Source organism: Sinohyriopsis cumingii, chromosome 1 (genome assembly GCF_028554795.1).
Source record: "Sinohyriopsis cumingii isolate HCF-2022 chromosome 1, ASM2855479v2, whole genome shotgun sequence".
In the NCBI taxonomy this organism is placed as follows: Eukaryota; Metazoa; Mollusca; class Bivalvia; order Unionida; family Unionidae; genus Sinohyriopsis; species Sinohyriopsis cumingii.
The window spans coordinates 84181411-84200475 of NC_142961.1; the positions used below are offsets into that span (position 1 = coordinate 84181411).

General features: G+C 38.5%; 1 protein-coding gene across 3 annotated transcripts in view; it reads left to right on the plus strand.

Moving 5' to 3' along the window:
• Window positions 1-19065, plus strand: part of LOC149807257 (general transcription factor 3C polypeptide 3-like) — a 152567-nt gene that overhangs the window by 110098 nt on the left and 23404 nt on the right. For all 3 annotated transcript variants that reach the window (XM_089964112.1, XM_089964106.1, XM_089964115.1), the window contains exons 23-25: window positions 705-829; window positions 6529-6616; window positions 8505-8575. In XM_089964112.1, coding sequence (XP_089820238.1) covers window positions 705-829; window positions 6529-6616; window positions 8505-8575 — 284 coding nt within the window. The remainder of the gene's footprint in view (window positions 1-704; window positions 830-6528; window positions 6617-8504; window positions 8576-19065) is intronic.

The following is a 19065-nucleotide window of genomic DNA, read 5'->3' on the forward strand; positions in this document are numbered from 1 at the left end:
AATCAGAATGATACTGACTTTGCCAATGAGAGAACATAAACACAAATCATAATGATACTGACTTTGCCGATGAGAGAACATGAATACAAATCATAATGATAGTGACTTTGCCAATGAGATAACATGAATACAAATCATAATGATAGTGACTTTGCCAATGAAATAACATGAATACAAATCATAATGATACTGACTTTGCCAATGAGATAACAGGAATTCAAATCATAATGATACTGACTTTGGCAATGAGATAGCATAAACATATATCATAATGATTGTGACTTTTTCAGTAAGATGACATGAGCACAGATAAGCAGACTGACAGATAGAGAGAGAGAGAGAGAGAGAGAGAGAGAGAGCAGTGAAGCAAAAATGTACATATAAAAAGTATAAATATGCACATAATAAAAAAGGAACCTGAAATTGAAAGTTAGAGTAAAGAATACGTTTTAATAGACTAGAAAAAAGGCAGTTCATGATAAGTGTTTGGTTTTTGGTTTCTTATGTTTGACTGAATGCAATCATATATGTGTGTTTATTGGTGTCATATGATTGACAGGATGCATTCATTGATAAAAAAAATGAAGCACAATCCTTGACCATTGAGCTAAAAATGTTAGCTCACAATTTAACAACACTTTTATGCTTTCTCCTTGTGAAAAATTAGAAAGACAGAGTGTATAATCTTGACACCTTTATTTTAGGGGAATACATAGCCGTGTTCAGACAAACCCCCCTGGACCCAATGTTAAGCTTGTGTATTGGTTTGAACTTCATCCACTGTGCATCACAGAAGTTTGCGGCCAAGAGGCATTCACTGGTGGCACAGGTATGCTTCAACTTTAAAGTTCTTTGCATGCTTGATGTACATTTGTAACCAACAATTATCTTCATGGGTTCTTTCTTTCTTTGTCATTATTGTCAGTTGCAATACAAGTACATTTTATGAATCATTTTGCTTGTAATGGGTCAGGTTTTCAGGACTGCAATGTTTCTTGATATCGTCCTTGAATGCTTAAATTACAATGGTGTTGCATGAACATTCTCAGCTGCTTTTATTTTCTTCCCATGATTAGGATGTTCAGTAACACTTTTTTGTTAATGGATTTTCCATATGAATTGATTTAAAAAAAAGAGAATTGCTGTGATTACAAAATATTGGAGAGTATAAAGGCTTTTGAATTTAGTGGGACACATAATTTCACAAAATTGTTATCGAGCTCAATGGTTCTATTTAGATTTGTACACTGCTTTGATGGCTCATGAAAGGACTCTGGATTTGTACAGTGTTTTGTTGGTTTGTGAAAGGGCTTTGTTTGGATTTGTTCAGCGCTTGGATGGTTCATGAAAGGGCCCTGTTTGGATTTGTACAGTGTTTTGATGGTTCATGAAATAGCTCTACCTGGATTTGTACAGTGCTTTGATGTTCATGAAATAGTTCTTTTTCAATTTATACAGTACTTTGATGGTCCATGAAATGTCTTTCTTTGAATTTGAACAGTGCAGTGATGGTTCATGAAAGATCTGCATAGCTGCTAATTGTCCCATTTTTTCTGTATTTGCCCCTTTATTTGGACCTGAATACGGGTATACAATTTTCTTGTTATAACTCTGTATTTTAATTAAAAAAATTAAATAAAAAATTTTCATGCAAATTTCTGTTTAGAATGTGCATCCAGTTCCATTCTAGGAGTAAATGCATGTATATAGGGATATATAGTTCTAAAATATGATTGGTAAGTTCAAAATCAAAGCTTCAATGCAAGTCTTTAACCACCATATTGGATTGTGCAAAGCAATTGCTGCTATCACTGTATCTCATCTTCATAATACATTAATACCAGTAATGAGAGACCGCCTCTTGTGCCAACAAAAAAGTCTCTCAAGACGAGTGGTCTCTCATAACAGGTTTGTACAAAAAGACCAGTTTCCAAGGTCCAGTTTCAGAACAATTTAAAGAAAAATAACCACAGTCACTGTACATATATTCTATTCTTTATTAGTAACTCTTGCTAAAATATTGCATGCATTCGTCTAAAACAAAATTATATAGCAATAAAGATATACTTCTGTCATTAAACATGAAATCACATTTATATTAGAAGATCACATGTACATGTTTGAGTACATGAAATTATTTCTGATTTACTCTTTTTCCTTTATAACACTCTAAATTGTTTTACTGACCTTTAAACCAGTCTTTTGTGTTGTCTGCTCTTTTTCACTTCTTTCAATACAATAATTATTTTCTCCAGTGTTAAAATTTGTCTCTTTTTAGTTGTAGGTTTGTCCATTGTTATTAAGGTTCTAGGTGTTAAGCCTATTAGTGCTCAGTTGTAATATTGAATGTAAAGACAGTTTGACTGGACTTTGGGAAAATATGAAAAATCTCTACATACGCATTGCTTATCTAACAATTAATGAAATCAAGAGAAACATTTATCTCATCCAGAAACAGAATCATTTCCTCAGAGATAAAAGTCAATGGCTTAATTCAGAGAAGACATACAGGGATTAATTCTATAAACAAAGTGTTTAACCCAGTCACACCAACTTTATTAGACAACTTGGTGATTGTGATGTAATCACTGTAACATCAGGGGAAAAAACATCACAAGTCTTTAATACTATTAATCAAATCCTGCAAAGTGATTCTCACTTGATGGTTTAATAGACAAAGACTTATTCACCCCTAGGCAATACAGTTTAATTCTACAGACAAACATTTTTGCAGGGTTAAATAAATTTTGGTGGAGTTTATCCCCATTTTTGTGATGCGGTCATTCATAGCAGTGTTGAAATGCATACTTTGCCAAGACGTTGTGGTTGCTGGTCACATTTAGCAAGTGTTTGCTCACGACAGAGTGTTTATGTAATAATATCAATCTGTGCATTACGATTGTGGTCAGAATTGACAGATGGATTGCTCATAGTAGAGATCGCTCATAGCAGCTTTTACTGAATTCAACTTCTAGTCATATCAAAAAGGAAAGGAGAAGATTCAGAATGTTCTACAGCAAAGAAAAGAAGCAGAGCTGGAATTACAATTATGCCATCATGTTTAGATTAGTGAAACCATTTAGTAAAGGAGAAAACTTTGCATTTTGCAAATTGTGTAAATGTGATTTCGCTATTGGACATAGAGGCACCTATGACATAAAAGAGCATGAAAAAGCTAATAAACATCATCTTGCTATTTCATCATTAACAACACAGTCTGAACTCACAGGATTTATAAATACAAGAGAGAAAATTTTATTCAATCAGAAGTTAATTGTACTAAATTTCTTTTAGAAATGAACCTTCCTCTTTTAGTTGCTATTGTTGCTGGCAATTAATTTTGTACACTTTTTCCAGACAGTAAAATGACAAAATGATTAATCTTGTGTTGAATGAAAATATTTCAGTAAACAAAAAATCACAGAGAATTCAGATCGTCAGTGAAAGATGGTACATTGGAATTGATAATGATTGGAAGAACAAGGTATGGAAAGGGCTCCTCTAAACAGCCTGTGTCTGATTGTGAGTGTGTTAAATTCTTATAATTTCTAAATGGGCTCCAGAATGGGACAGGGTGCACATTCAGAAGGTGGAAGAATCCAACACATGCATCTTTGACATTAAATAATTGAGTAAGTTATTGTCCGACTTTACTGATGTTTGTATATGTTGTTAATAGTTACATATGCATTGTAAAATGCAGTGATGGTTCATGAAAGATATCTCTTTGGATTTGTTCAGTGTAGTGATGGTACATGAAAAGTCTCTCTTTAGATTTGTAAAATGCAGTGATGGTTCATGAAAGATATGTCTCTTTGGATTTGTTCAGTGTAGTGTTGGTATGTGAAAAGTCTCTCTTTAGATTTGTAAAATGCAGTGATGGTTCATGAAAAGACCTGATTTGTACAATGCACAGATTGTTCATGAAAAGACTTGTACAGTGCAGTGATGGTATGTGAAAAGACTAGATTTGTAAAATGCAGTGAAGGTTCATGGAAAGACCTGATTTGTACAATGCAGTGATGGTTCATGAAAAGACCTGATTTGTACAGTGCAGTGATGGTACGTGAAAAGACTAGATTTGTAAAATGCAGTGATGGTTCATGGAAAGACCTGATTTGTACAATGCAGAGATTGTTCATGAAAAGACCTGATTTGTACAGTGCAGTGATGGTTCATGAAAGATATGTCTCTGGATTTGTTTAGTGTAGTGATGGTACATGAAAAGTCTCTCTTTAAATTTGTACAATGCAGAGGATGTTCATGAAAAGACCTGATTTGTACAGTGCAGTGATGGTTCATGAAAAGACCTGATTTGTACAATGCAGTGATGGTTCATGAAAGATGTCTGTTTGGATTTGTTCAGTGTAGTGATGGTATGTGAAAAGTCTCTTTAAATTTGTACAGTGCAGAGGATGTTCATGAAAAGACCTGATTTGTACAGTGCAGTGATGGTTCATGAAAAGACCTGATTTGTAAAATGCAGTGATGGTTCATGAAAGATATGTCTGTTTGGATTTGTTCAGTGTAGTGATGGTATGTAAAAAGTCTCTCTTTAGATTTGTAAAATGCAGTGATGGTTCATGAAAGATATGTCTCTTTGGATTTGTTCAGTGTAGTGATGGTACATGAAAAGTCTCTCTTTAGATTTGTAAAATGCAGTGATGGTTCATGAAAGATATGTCTCTTTGGATTTGTTCTGTGTAGTGATGGTACGTGAAACGTCTCTCTTTATATTTGTAAAATGCAGTGATGGTTCATGAAAGATATGTCTCTGGATTTGTTTAGTGTAGTGATGGTACATGAAAAGTCTCTTTAAATTTGTACAATGTAGAGATTGTTCATGAAAAGACCTGATTTGTACAATGCAGTGATGGTTCATGAAAGATGTCTGTTTGGATTTGTTCAGTGTAGTGATGGTACGTGAAAAGTCTCACTTTAGATTTGTAAAATGCAGTGATGGTTCGTGAAAGATATGTTTCTGGATTTGTTTAGTGTAGTGATGGTACATGAAAAGTCTCTCTTTAAATTTGTACAATGCAGAGATTGTTCGTGAAAAGACCTGATTTGTACAGTGCAGTGATGGTTCATGAAAAGACCTGATTTGTACAATGCAGTGATGGTTCATGAAAGATGTCTCTTTGGATTTGTTCAGTGTAGTGTTGGTACGTGAAAAGTCTCTCTTTAGATTTGTAAAATGCAGTGATGGTTCATGAAAGATATGTCTCTGGATTTGTTTAATGTAGTGATGGTACATGAAAAGTCTCTGTTTAAATTTGTACAATGCAGAGATTGTTCGTGAAAAGACCTGATTTGTACAGTGCAGTGATGGTTCATGAAAGACCTGATTTGTACAATGCAGTGATGGTTCATGAAAGATGTCTGTTTGGATTTGTTCAGTGTAGTGATGGTACGTGAAAAGTCTCTCTTTAGATTTGTAAAATGCAGTGATGGTTCATGAAAGATATGTCTCTGGATTTGTTTAGTGTAGTGATGGTACATGAAAAGTCTCTGTTTAAATTTGTACAATGCAGAGATTGTTCGTGAAAAGACCTGATTTGTACAGTGCAGTGATGGTTCATGAAAAGACCTGATTTGTACAATGCAGTGATGGTTCATGAAAGATGTCTGTTTGGATTTGTTCTGTGTAGTGATGGTACGTGAAAAGTCTCTCTTTAGATTTGTAAAATGCAGTGATGGTTCATGAAAGATATGTCTCTGGATTTGTTTAGTGTAGTGATGGTACATGAAAAGTCTCTGTTTAAATTTGTACAATGCAGAGATTGTTCGTGAAAAGACCTGATTTGTACAGTGCAGTGATGGTTCATGAAAAGACCTGATTTGTACAATGCAGTGATGGTTCATGAAAGATGTCTGTTTGGATTTGTTCTGTGTAGTGATGGTACGTGAAAAGTCTCTCTTTAGATTTGTAAAATGCAGTGATGGTTCATGAAAAGACCTGATTTGTACCATGCACAGATTGTTCATGAAAAGACTAGATTTGTACAGTGCAGTGATGGTTCATGAAAAGACCTGATTTGTACAGTGCAGTGATGGTTCATGAAAAGACTAGATTTGTAAAATGCAGTGATGGTTGATGGAAAGACCTGATTTGTACAATGCAGTGATGGTTCATGAAAAGACCTGATTTGTACAGTGCAGTGATGGTTCATGAAAAGACTAGATTTGTAAAATGCAGTGATGGTTCATGGAAAGACCTGATTTGTACAATGTAGTGATAGTTCATGAAAAGACCTGATTCGTACAATGCAATGATGGTTCATGAAAAGACCTGATTTGTACAGTGCAGTTATGGTTCGTGAAAATACTCTTTTGATTTGTACAGTGCAGTGAACCCAAGTAAACAAACTATTGATAGTTCATTATCTTTAAAAAATAATTTACAATCATGGACAAAAATTAAACACTCAGTATGTTTCATGTGAATAAACTATTCTGAAACATCTTGTTATTCAAATATTTAGCATCCATGTACCATAATATTGTTTCCATTGTTTTTCTTTACAGGGTCTAATGTTTCTTAATAATTATCGCGAATTGAGAGGAGAGTGTCAGGAAGTATATTACAACATTGGCAGGGCATTACACCAGCTGGGTAAGTAACAGTCATCAAACTTTATAATTTGATATTTTCCTCTTGTCAGTTTTACAAAATAGTTGTCAGCAATACAGTATTGTTTTCCTTGATAATAATGACAGTAATAATATTTATATTTAATGAGGGTAACTCAGTTAGTTACTATTCTCCCCTGATGCCCTCAGGATGAAGAAATGATTGTAAATACAAGAGGGAGAAAAAAATTAAAAATAGTAAAAATATTTAAATACATTAGGTATAAAGGCACGAAATTTATATGAAATGCATTAATAGAATAATTTGGAATGCATGTACATGTATTTCAATATTTTCAATGAAAACTACCTGTCAGGATAGTAGTAGATGGGTGATAATCCATGCCCCTCATCTCTTTAGTATTGGCCTCTGCTGTCAGATTTCAATCACCTCCTTCACCTTCTTTTTCCATATATTGTCCTTTGATGTAATGACCTTTGTCCCATATTCACGAGTCTCCTTGTATCATTTGACCATCATAAGTCATGTGATTAGTATTAGTTGCTGATGAAGGCAGTGTGATATTGCCGAAAATTTCAAACTTATCAGATATTTATGCTCTGAGTATGGGAAATTGCAAATGATCATGAATTATCCAGAGCAAGAATGCAACCTTTTCAGTTGTAGTAGTAATGTGTTTTTCTTTGGAACACATTTTGATTTGTTTCTGATCTAAATGCTTTTGTCAAGCTGTGTCTTTATTGAGGCTTGTCATGCAAAGTCCTTTCATTATGTGACCTAGTGAAGCAGAAGTGGGTATAGATTTTGAGGATTCACTTTTAATATTTATAGAAATACTTATATTTGTATTCATATCAATGTTGGGGCCCCGAGTGGCCGAGTGGTCTAAAGCGCTGTCCGTTATGGATCACTGCCATCTCACCTCTGTCTGCGCCGGTTCAAGTCTCGGATTCAGCCAATGTGGGTATGTGAGAAAGCTTGCCAGTAGCTTCTCGTGGGTCGGTGGTTCTTTCCGGGGTTTTCTTGGGTTCTTCCTCCACCATTAATACTGGCCGCCATGTATAGCCTATCGTGTGCTGAAAAATGGCGTTAAACCCGACAATAACAACAACAACAACAATAACATATCAATGTTACTACAAGAAGAATCACTTATTTTACTATTTACATTTTCACAAGGTCTGTAAACTAAATTGTGCAGTTGTAAGGATCATTGGAACAACACATATGTACATTATCACATGAAATATAGTTAGACTGTACCAGTGACTTTTTAATTTTTCAGCAGAATTCACACACCTGGATATTTAAATTTATATATATATCAGAAAAACATTTAGTTCTGTCATCACACTTTGACAAATTTTTCCAGGATTGTGTCCACAGTGGGACTCTTGGTGTTAAATGTATACATATTGTATAGGCAACTATTCCCACAGCTTTGGCTTAGTTGCCCTGTATCTTTGCAGACTAATTTGACTTCAGTGATCAGATGAATGTGTTCCATTGTCACACTCCAAATAATGTGTTACAGTTACACCCCTGTGTTCCATTGTCACACTCCAAATAATGTGTTACAGTTACACCCCTTTGTTCCATTGTCACACTCCAAATAATGTGTTACAGTTACACCCCTTTGTTCCATTGTCACACTCCAAATAATGTGTTACAGTTACACCCCTTTGTTCCATTGTCACACTCCAAATAATGTGTTACAGTTACACCCCTTTCTTTTTTATCCATTTTAGATGTACTGTTTAATGTTCATCCATCCATTCACACATTCTACCCAAGTTTTTCTCTTCAATACTTGCTCTGCTCTAGGAATGAGACCAGCAAGGGGAATGGATTAAGTAGTTTGGGCATCCGTGTCTTTGGAAATTTTACATTTTTTTGCTTTATTCTTCAGGATTAGTCCATATTGCCATCCATTACTACAACAAGGCCCTGCAGATGCCTCCTGCCATACAGGATATAGAAGTAAGTTCAAGGTTATTTTTGCATTTGTCTCAACAGTAGAACAAGGTTATTTTTGGATTTGTTTTAGCAACTAAGCATGTTTTTTTTTTGTGCATTTTATCAGTGGTAGATCATGCTTGTTTTTGCTTTTGTCTCAGCAATGGAATATGGTTATTTTTGTATTTGTCTCAGTAGTGGAACATGGTTATTTTTGCATTTGTCTCAGCAATGGAATATGGTTATTTTTGTATTTGTCTCAGTAGTGGAACATGGTTATTTTTGCATTTGTCTCAGCAATGGAATATGGTTATTTTTGTATTTGTCTCAGCAGTGGAACATGATTATTTTTGTATTTTTCTAAGCAATAGAACGTGGTTATTTTTGCATTTCTCTCAAAGCATGGTCAGTAGAAATAGGGGGCGATATAGTGTCAATGGGAAAATACATTACAGACCCTCCTTGGGCCTGTATAGTGTCTAAATGTATAATGACAATGGGAAAATACATCACAGGTAAGGTGATGTCAGAGTACTGAAGATTGGTAACAATATAGCAAGGGGCTGACCTCAATCGGGACCAAAGAGTGGGGAAAAACCCTAGAACATTTTGGCAGGACAGAGACATAGATAACACATACAACAGACAACATACAGACATAAAAACTATACGACTGACTAAACAAATTTTAGGCAAAAAAAGCAAATCTTTTTGAGGCATATGAGTAGCCCTGAAAAGAGACTTTGTTTTATGTTAACATCATTCCATTGACAAAGAGGGCATCACATAGGTCTTCTTCTCTTCCTCAAACTTCTTCTGATTTCTGGTCCATAGATAAAAACTTTCTTCAAACAGCCTTGTCTCTCCACATAAATTCTTCTTTTCCAAATGCTCATATCGGTGATCCAGATAATTGTCCATGATGATCTGACATACATGGGTAAGTCCATATGGAACATCATTGACGATATGAGAGTAAATGATTCTTCGTTTGTACACATCTTGTGACAAGAACAGGTGAAGGGAATGAACTGAACAGGGTTATTTATAGTGGAAGAGCGGATTGAAACGGATTGAGTTTATTCACCAATCCTAACACATGTTACAAAATTCAGCCACAGTGTGGAGCCTGTCTTGCAGTCCAGAGAGAGCTGCCTGTGATGTCACATTCCACTATTGTCTGTGCGCAGTCAATCCATGTGACAGAGTTTTCAAACATGACAGAAACTAAGTAGACGATGAATTGGGGTGCACCAGCCGTGGAGACGAGAATCAATGGCATAGCAGCGGCTACCAAAGTCAGTACAGGCCTACTTCCAGAAGAGGTCGATTTTAATTGGGATTTAGTTGATTTTATTTCTTCTTCACAAGAATTTGTTCTGGTACCAGTACCTTTGCCACCTTCTTCTTTACCACACATTGAGGATTTTAAACAGGGACAGAAAGATGAATTGAAGAAATTTTTACAACAGCAGAAAGAAGCAGAACAAGCTTTTCTCCTTCAACAGCAACAGCAATAAGAAGAGGCAAGAAGAAGGAAAGAAAAAGAAGAAGAAGCAGCAGCAGAACAGAGAAGAAACAAGGTCTAGGAGAGAAGGAGGACAGTGAAAGTCAAACGGTGACGGTACTCAGACATTTTGGCCGAGTTAAGGAGTCTGAAACAAATGTATCAGACTTCTTTAATGCGACCCAAGAGAAAAATACCTTCCCAAGCCAAGCAACCCAACCCTGTTACTACACCTGCGATACCACTCCTAGTGATTTCTACCAAATTATCATCGACAGGAGCCAGTCAAGAAGTAGGCCTTGGCCATGGCAAAGGCTTAAGACAGTAAAACTGATTATGTCATGTTCCTGAGTTTTTTTTTAAACAAACAAATACTCAACGGTCCTTTTCAGGGCCACCCAGTTCTCTCAAAAAGAGATATTATTTCAATTGCCAAAATCAATTAAAACTCAAAGTTCATTTTTTTTACCCGTGATGTACGTGTGTGTGAGTGTAGGTTCTTATTCTAAAAAATCTAAACCAAGAGACACTTATGTTTTCTGCCTGGTCTATTCTGGTACTAATTTTACAATTCAGTATCACAACACAACACTTTAAAAGTTCATAGACTTCTTCTGTGTCTTTTGTTCACTGTCTCTGTTTTTTTAATTTCTTCACTTTCACAAGTTTTTCCTCCTCTTCTTCCTCACTTTCTCCCCGTCTTCTTTTCTTCTCGTTTTTCGCTTTCTGTATGTTTCTGGGTTCTTCCTTTGGGGAGGTTATCCCTCTCTTCCTCTTGCTCCTGTTGTTTCTTAGGACATTCTGAAGACCAATGTCCTTTCTCATGACAGTGATAACAGGTATCTTGACTTTTGTCTCTTCTGACACCTGTTTTGCCTTTTGACAGTCTGGACACTCAGAAGACCAATGTCCTTTCTTCTTACAGATATAGCAAGTATCTTGAATTTTATCTCGAAAGGAGGGGGAATAGTCCGTCAGCTTGTCTGAAGAAAACTTTCTTATGACACCTAGCAAGCTCTGATCAGAAGTTCGATCTGTGTGGGTTCTTCCATTGTTCTGGTCAGTTTGAGAGTGAAATGAATAATGGAAGGGAAGATACTAACCCTTTATATATGCACTGGTCTGACATGATATAAAGGGGCCCATGGCGTTTAAAATGTAGTCATTTAACTTTTTCAGTCAAGCTGAAACGATCACATCATGTCGTATAGAATGGAGAAGAAAGTAAGAGGCAGAATCTTAATTTGTCGCCTCGTACAGTAGCTGAAGTTTTGGCACAAATTCATGCCAGTGATTTTGAAGATGACATGAGTGAGCCAGAATCCAGACCCAGAGATTCTACACCCAAACAAAGTTCACCACCATTAGTAAACCCTGAAAAGTACTACCTCATTCGAGGGATGGAAACGTGCTCCCCAAGAAAATTTAGAATCACAGCTTACACATATTCAGTGGAGTTTAAGGATTTTAAGTCACACTTACCACTGGAGAAAGCAGAAAGGTTCATCACCGAGGTGTGGGATTCTTTGTTAGCTACACTGAAATGGCAATGTCAAGCCAAAGAAGATGATTGCTTGAGACTTTCCATGCATCACAAGTTTGAAGTCTCCCGTTTGGATCGAGTTTAGCAGTCCGTCAGAACTGTCACCTTCCAAAGTCATCGACAAGATTCAACATGTGCAACAATCAAATGACAAGTTTCATATCACCAATGGAAAAGCCACACTGTTCATGACCCACGTTTCTCTTCCCAAAGGGACCGGACAACGCAAAAATATGTTACTGGTTGACAACCTTCATAACATCAAGTGTAGCCTTGTTCAAATTAACAATCCTCAAGACCAGATGTGTTTAGCCCTTGCCATTGTGGTGGGACGAACATATGCCGACAAGAACAACACGTAAGATTGGAAAACAATTCAACAATCGGACTGAGCCAAACAATGAAGAGAAGCAGGACTGCTGTTACAGCAATCTGGCCTGTCCAAAGACACACCCTGTGGCATTCCTGAAATGCAAAAATTGCAAGATGTCCTGGCTCCACGCTACACCTTGAAAGTGCACCCTCATGAAGTGCGTGGACCTCTATTGTTTCAAGGCAACAATTTTAGAGACGGAAAATACATTCACGTCTATCATCATGATGAACATTTTGATGCCATCACCAGTATCACAGCATTCCTGGGATACAGTTATTACTGTAAGAAATGTGACTATGGCTATAACAATCGAGATCAACGCAAGCATTGTGGATCTTAGACCCCATTGAAGAAACGTGGAGCCAAGAGGTCATCGAACGTTACGGAGATTGATATCGCCATGCCACGGCTCACAATTTCTCGGGATATGATGGGCAGTTTCTTTTGAGATACTATACTGAACAAAGTACCGAATATCTGAAAGTGACTTTGAACGGAGCCCAAATCATTTCCATGTAAATGGGTCAAGTACAGAATAAAGATTTGATGAGTTACTTGGCCATGCCTTTGAGTCAAATGCCTAAAACGTTTGGAATAACAGAAATGACCAAATGCTATTTTCCGCACTTTTTCAATACCAAAGCTAATCAGCACGCGATTCTACCCTATTTGCCTGAGGCTTACTACTACGACCCCAACAATATGTGTACCGAACGAGCTTTCTATGCATGGTACCAGACTCACGCCTCGGACCCCTTTCACTTTCAGTTAGAAATGTTAAAGTATTGTCGTTCCGACATAGACATTTTACGGCATTGCTGTGGAAAATTTCGAGAATTATTCATGGAACATGGAGGGATTGATCCCTTGAAAGAAGCCTGCACCATCGCAAAGCGTGTTCCTTAGTATGCCGCCAATGATTCATGCCTGAAAACAGCCTGGCTGTCATCAGCCCTCAAACAACCAACTTTGTCAAATGTCAGTACTTGGTCAAAGCCCTATGCTGGCTACATTACTTGTGTGACAAGGAAGACAAATGGATCCAACATGCCCACAACAGAGGAGGTGAAAAGACCTTTGGAACGTATTCGGTGCATGGTTGGGACTTAAAAAACTTCAAGATCATGTACAAGTTTAACAGTTGCTTATTTCACGGATGTCCCCTGTGTTACCCTCAACGTGACACCAAAAATCAGTTTTTGCAACGGACCATGTAAGATTTGTACCAGGCCACTTGAAGTTAGAACAGCAAGGTTACCAAGTGGTGGAAATGTGGGAACATGAGTATGATCACCGTTTGAAAACCGATCTCGAGTTTTAAATGCATCGTGGAAAGTTACAAGTTGGTGGACGCACTTAACCCGTGGGACAGTTTGTACAGAGGAAGGAACAAATGCCACCTGTTTGCTGTACCATGCTGACGAGGAGAATTGAGAAGAAATCAAATACTTGGACATGTGTTCGCTGTATCCTTATGTGTGCAGATATTGTCACTTTCCAGCAGTGCACCCACAATTGCTGATGGAACACTTCGATCTTGACAACATTTGACAATACAAAAGGTTGATCAAGTGCAAAGTCTTGCCTCCCATCAACTTGTACCATCCCATTTTACCTCACCATTGCCAGGGAAAACTGATGTTTCCCTTGTGCCATACTTCTGCCAAAACATGCAACTAAGACCAACCTTGTCAGCACACCCAATAAGAATGTGCTCTGACGGGAACATGGGTCAGTGTGGAATTGTTCAAAGCTCTGGACCTGGGATACCAACTGTTAGAAGTGTACAAAATTTACCACTTTCCCAAGACACAAACAGACCACAAGGGCGACGAGGCTCAGAAAGGTATTTCTGCAGACTACGTGGATGCCTTTTTGAAACTGAAACAAGAAGCCAGCGGCTATCCTTCCTTGTGCCACACTCCTGAAGACCAAAAGAAATTCAAAGAGAAATACTGGGAGCAGGAAAGTATTGCTTTAGACCACAAGGAGAAAAATGAAGGAAGGCGATCATTTGCCAAAGTGATGTTAAATTGCTTGTGAGGTAAAATGACACAACAACCATGTTAACCCAAGATGGATCACCTTCCCGCTACTTCCAGATGTTTCACGACAAAACCAAATACATAAAACATGTGGACATCATTTGTGAGGATTTGATCTTACCCAATTAAGAAGAAGAACTGGACTTTGTAGAAGCCGATGAATTTGGAAATGTCATCATTGTGGCCTATGTGACAGCCCATACTCACTTAAAATTGTACAAAGCTTTAGAACTGTTAGGTGATTACGTCCTATACTTTGACATGGACAGTTGCATCGATTGCCTGGGTCAATGTCACCATGACATTGAAGGAGACTGTTTAGGAGTCTGGAAGGATGAACACCCTGATGACAAGATTCTAAGTTTTGCTATTGATGGTCCTAAAAATTATAGCTACGAATACCAGGATAAACAAGGAGAAGTGCACACTGGGTGTAAAGTGAAAGGATTGACTCTCAATTATCACAACAGTCATGAACTTTGGCATATTGAAAGAAGCCTTTCAGTCTGGACAGGATGGAAACTTTAAAGTGACCACCTATGAACTGCATGAGATTGTACATTTACCCACTCACCAAATCGTCAGTCAACCCTTGGAAAAGCTATCAAATTGTCTACAAGAAGCGAGTGCAGCTTCCCAACCACTTCACTTTACCGTACGGTCACGTCGATATTGGCCAGCATATAAAAGGGACAACATCCAAGAATGATAGTTCATTGTAACTACCAAGACCAAGCGAGAAAGATGAATCCTTTTAAACAGACATCATTCAAGTTTGTGGATTCTCAAGTGGAGTGCAATGCTGTGCCATCCAATGAGAGCGATGTTGTACATTGTGACCTCAACGATGCATCATGGGAACTTTGCTGTATCTACTACTACTACAATACCTACCATGGAAAGGGATGCTGACGTGTCAGACCTGACAGATGTAAAAGCGATGCCACTTGTTATCGTGGACTCTTTACTGGTTTTCATGGTGAATGTCATTCTCCACATGACACCATGCAGCTACCCCCCTACAGATGTCATCCAAAACTGAGTAAACTCCTGTGCATTTCACCCTACCCTCATCGAAATGAACCTGTGAAAGATGAATATTCATTCCCTGTGCGTTTGCCTCAATACTGTGAATTTGAAAGTCGAATCCAAACCTTCCAAGGAAAATGGCCCAGATATCTGGGAGGACCTACCCCCGAAGAATTAGCCAGAGCCAGATTTATCTGCTTGGGCAAAGGGGATAAAGTCAGGTGTTTCAGTATTGGTGTGTCACTTCACGAATGGGAGCAGAAAGATTTGGCTTACCTGGAACATGCTCGATGGTCTCCGGATTGTCAATACCTACCTTTAGTGAAATGAACTCAGTAATCACTGGATGGATAATTTACAAGAGAGCATTCTTGGGTTGCTGTGGAGTTGAGAGAAGGCATTTACCAAGAGCTGGTCAAAATACAAGTGAAACGCAAAGAACATTTGCAGTGGCATACCATGTTGTTTAAGAAATGGTGGTTTACGCACAAAGGGCATCATCATAATGCCAGTGTCATTTAAGTAAAGCCCATCATACCATCAGTCTCAGTGCTCATTACGTGGTCTTGTTTAAAAGCCCTAGAGATAAATCGCAAGTGCAAGTCTTAGCCAAACAGTTAGGAATGCCTTGGCTGACTCATGCATACGACAATGCCACTCAAACCCTACATGCCTATTTACTTATGGATTTACAACCCACCCACCCATGATTATTTGCAATTTTGTACCCATCTGTTTCACCACTGGTGCCAAGATGGAGGGCTGTCCTCATTGTTGACTTAACAACAAAGATCGATAAAAACCTCGGACACTTTGGGTCTGTCTCACACAGCGTCAAAACAAATCCACAATTACGTGCTCGTGTCTTAGAAGCCAGTCTCAAAGAAGTCTTACGATGGTTTACAGTGACAGCATGTCAATTACTGCAAGGCATCATTCACATTCCTCATCAAACCAAATGCTTTTTTGAGAGAAACAAAGTAGCCTTGATGCAACTGGCCGATCCCTGCATTGACACTCAAGCCAAAAAGCATATCATTTTGAAACATGGAGGTAGATGTTCTCTAGGAGGTGTCATCATTTGCTCCCTCTTAAAATGGGATCCTAATTCCTCCAAAGTTCTCTCTAAGAAAAAAGCAGTGGTGTCAAGACCAGGTCACAACCCCAGAAAAAGAAAAGCCCACAGAAAAAGAAAAAGAAAAGTCCCCCAAAAAAGAAAAGCCCACAGAAAACAGCTTCTACCTGCAAAAGAGACACTTCGGCAAGGGCGCAACCTTACATTCACAAACCAAAACCTGCAGCAGCAGTGACCACATCTTCAGTAGTATGAGGTTCTTCCACTTCTGTGTTGTTGGTGATGCCTGCCAAACCCAATTTGACACCCGTTCTTCCTCATTTGACGAAACAATGGAAACCCTCATCTCCAAAAACTTCTCCAGCAGTGACAGCTTCCTCCTCATTAGCTGCAGTGGCAGCTGCTCACAAAGTCCCTGCTCCCAAAAATAAAGTCCAAGAGAGATTGGGCATGTTACAGAGTTTACTGGATTTGTTCAAGCAAGAAGTGTCCTGATTTAGTCCATTGCAAACCCTTCCCTGACGTGTGCTGCCAGTCATCATGTTGATATGACGTAAAGACAATCAGTGGCAATGCGTTCCAGTATAAAAAAGACATTAGGCAAAGAATGGGAATCAGTGTTTTTGTCCTCCTGAACACCCAAAGATGTCATCCCTCTTCTAACCCCAAAGGAAAGAAAAGGAAAGGACTGCCTCCTCGTTTAGTCAAACTTGGGGACATTTTGTCCATCATGTCCACTCATTCAAACGTCATCGATTCCGTATGTGAATGTTGTTTGAACATCTTCAAAGGCACGATATCTTTGTCTAAACACCAGAAAAAATGCTTGGCCAAACATTGTCAAGTTCTTTGCCAAATGGTTCAAAAGAGAATACCCATTCGTCAAAAGAAGAAGATGTTGGTACAACGCATAGGAATTTTGCCCCTGTTGTTAGGACCCTTGCTGAAAGGAGTATTGGGAACAATGCTGGGTGGGCTCATGGGAGCAAGATAAAAAGGGACCAAGAAGATCTCAGATGTGACCATCAAAATCAAATAGAAGGACGAAAACTGGCTTTAGTGCCTTACAAACAATGGATGGAATACCATTGTTGGCAAGAACAACAGACCCACATTTGCCTCCGAATCCAAATTTGACCGAGATGTCCCAGTTACAACACAAAGTGCAGTCCTTGATGGATTGCAGCGATTTGTCCGAAACAGAAAAATTGCAAAAGTATGGTTAGCTCTTGCAAAGACTACTACTCTTTCACCAGAAAGCTTTAGACGAAACAGCTCTACCCACTCTGAATGATTTTAAGGCTTTGATGAAAAGGCCATCACCACCCACCCCCAGCGGTCAAGACAGACACAGCGCAACGAATGCCTGAGGAAGAAGAGGTACAAGAAGTCTTTCAAATCAGCAGCTCCCATTCCTAGATTGCAGCATCCTTGTTGACCCATTCCCCCATTGCCCAATGAGAAGAACTTAAAGCTTGGGTTAAAAAGATGATGTCCACTCCTCCTTCAACAGAAATGAAAAAGAAAGGGAAACCAGAAGTGAACAATGAAAAGAAGACCAAAGCCATCCCATTACCACCTCCACCACCACTACCTTCGACTTCTATTCCCATGGCACATCAGACACGTAAAGCCATTTCCAAACCACCATTTCAACCCATCCAAAGTAGCATCAGTGAAGAGTGGGTGACTTATTAAAAATATGGAGAAGGTGTTAGCCAGCATTTACTACAATCCACCCCATCCTGCAGGTTACGGAGGAGTTCAGAAATTGGATCTTGCTGCCAAAATTCATCTGAAAAGACTCCATACACCTCAAGTGCAATGATGTTTACAAGAACAAACCATGTACACTTTACACAAACCCATTCAGTGAAAATCTTCCAGACGTTGCACCAGAGTGGAGGGCATCGATCATTAATGGCAAGCCTATTCTGCCAGTGTCTCTCATTTAGCCACCTACAATCGTGGCTACAGTATTTGTTTTATGTCATCATTTTTTCCAAATTTACCTGGGTCGTGCCATTGACTTCCAAATTGAGCAGTAAATTAGTACAACCCTCCAACTGGTGTTTAAAAAAAGTGGTTGTCACCCTCTTTGATGGCAAACCGACAAAGGCACCAAATTTCTGAACCAAGCTTTCCAAAAAGAATTAAAGAAACGTGACATTCATTTTTTCGAGCCCCTGTTTTGGTACATCCCTGGCAGTGGCTGTCCCCAAGAATAGCGGAGTGTTGGCAGTAGGAGATTGGGTGCACATTGGCAAAACCAAACACACTTTCGACAAAGGTTACATACCCAACTGGACCACCAAATTGTTTCATGTCACTGAACGAGGGCGTGGCTGTCACCCTACCATCTATAACTTGGAAGACATGAACAGGGAAGTGTTAAATGGAACGTTTTTCTTGCCTGAGTTACAGTGCTTAACCAGAAAAGAAGATGAAGATTATGATATCAAAAGCATTCTCGAATGAAGAACCCATAAAGTGGAAAAATGACATGTCATAGAAGTTAAAGTACGTTGGAAAGTATATCCTCCCAGTTTTGATTCTTGGATCGACACTTCGCAAGTCATTGACTATAAAAAGAAGTGACTATCATGCCCTTCCACACAGCCTCAGCTACCGCTACCACTGCAGTAACTTCTTCACAGAGATCTTCTTTGCAAGATCTGCAAAAACATCCCTTGTGGATGTGGTGTGGAGAATGTGTGCCCAAAACGCAAGTCTTTTTTGCCAAATCTTTGTGGTGTATTGTGTCATCAGTGTGGCCATTGCCAATTTGAGTTTGCAACAAGGAGACAAACAGTTGTGGACTATTTTACTGAGCAGTTGCATCAGTTACCTTCTTCCCAATCCTTCCCTGAAATACTCCTCGGAAGGGAACAACCGGATTCTTGCGTCCAACATTGGTCACCACCCCAACAACAACCCTT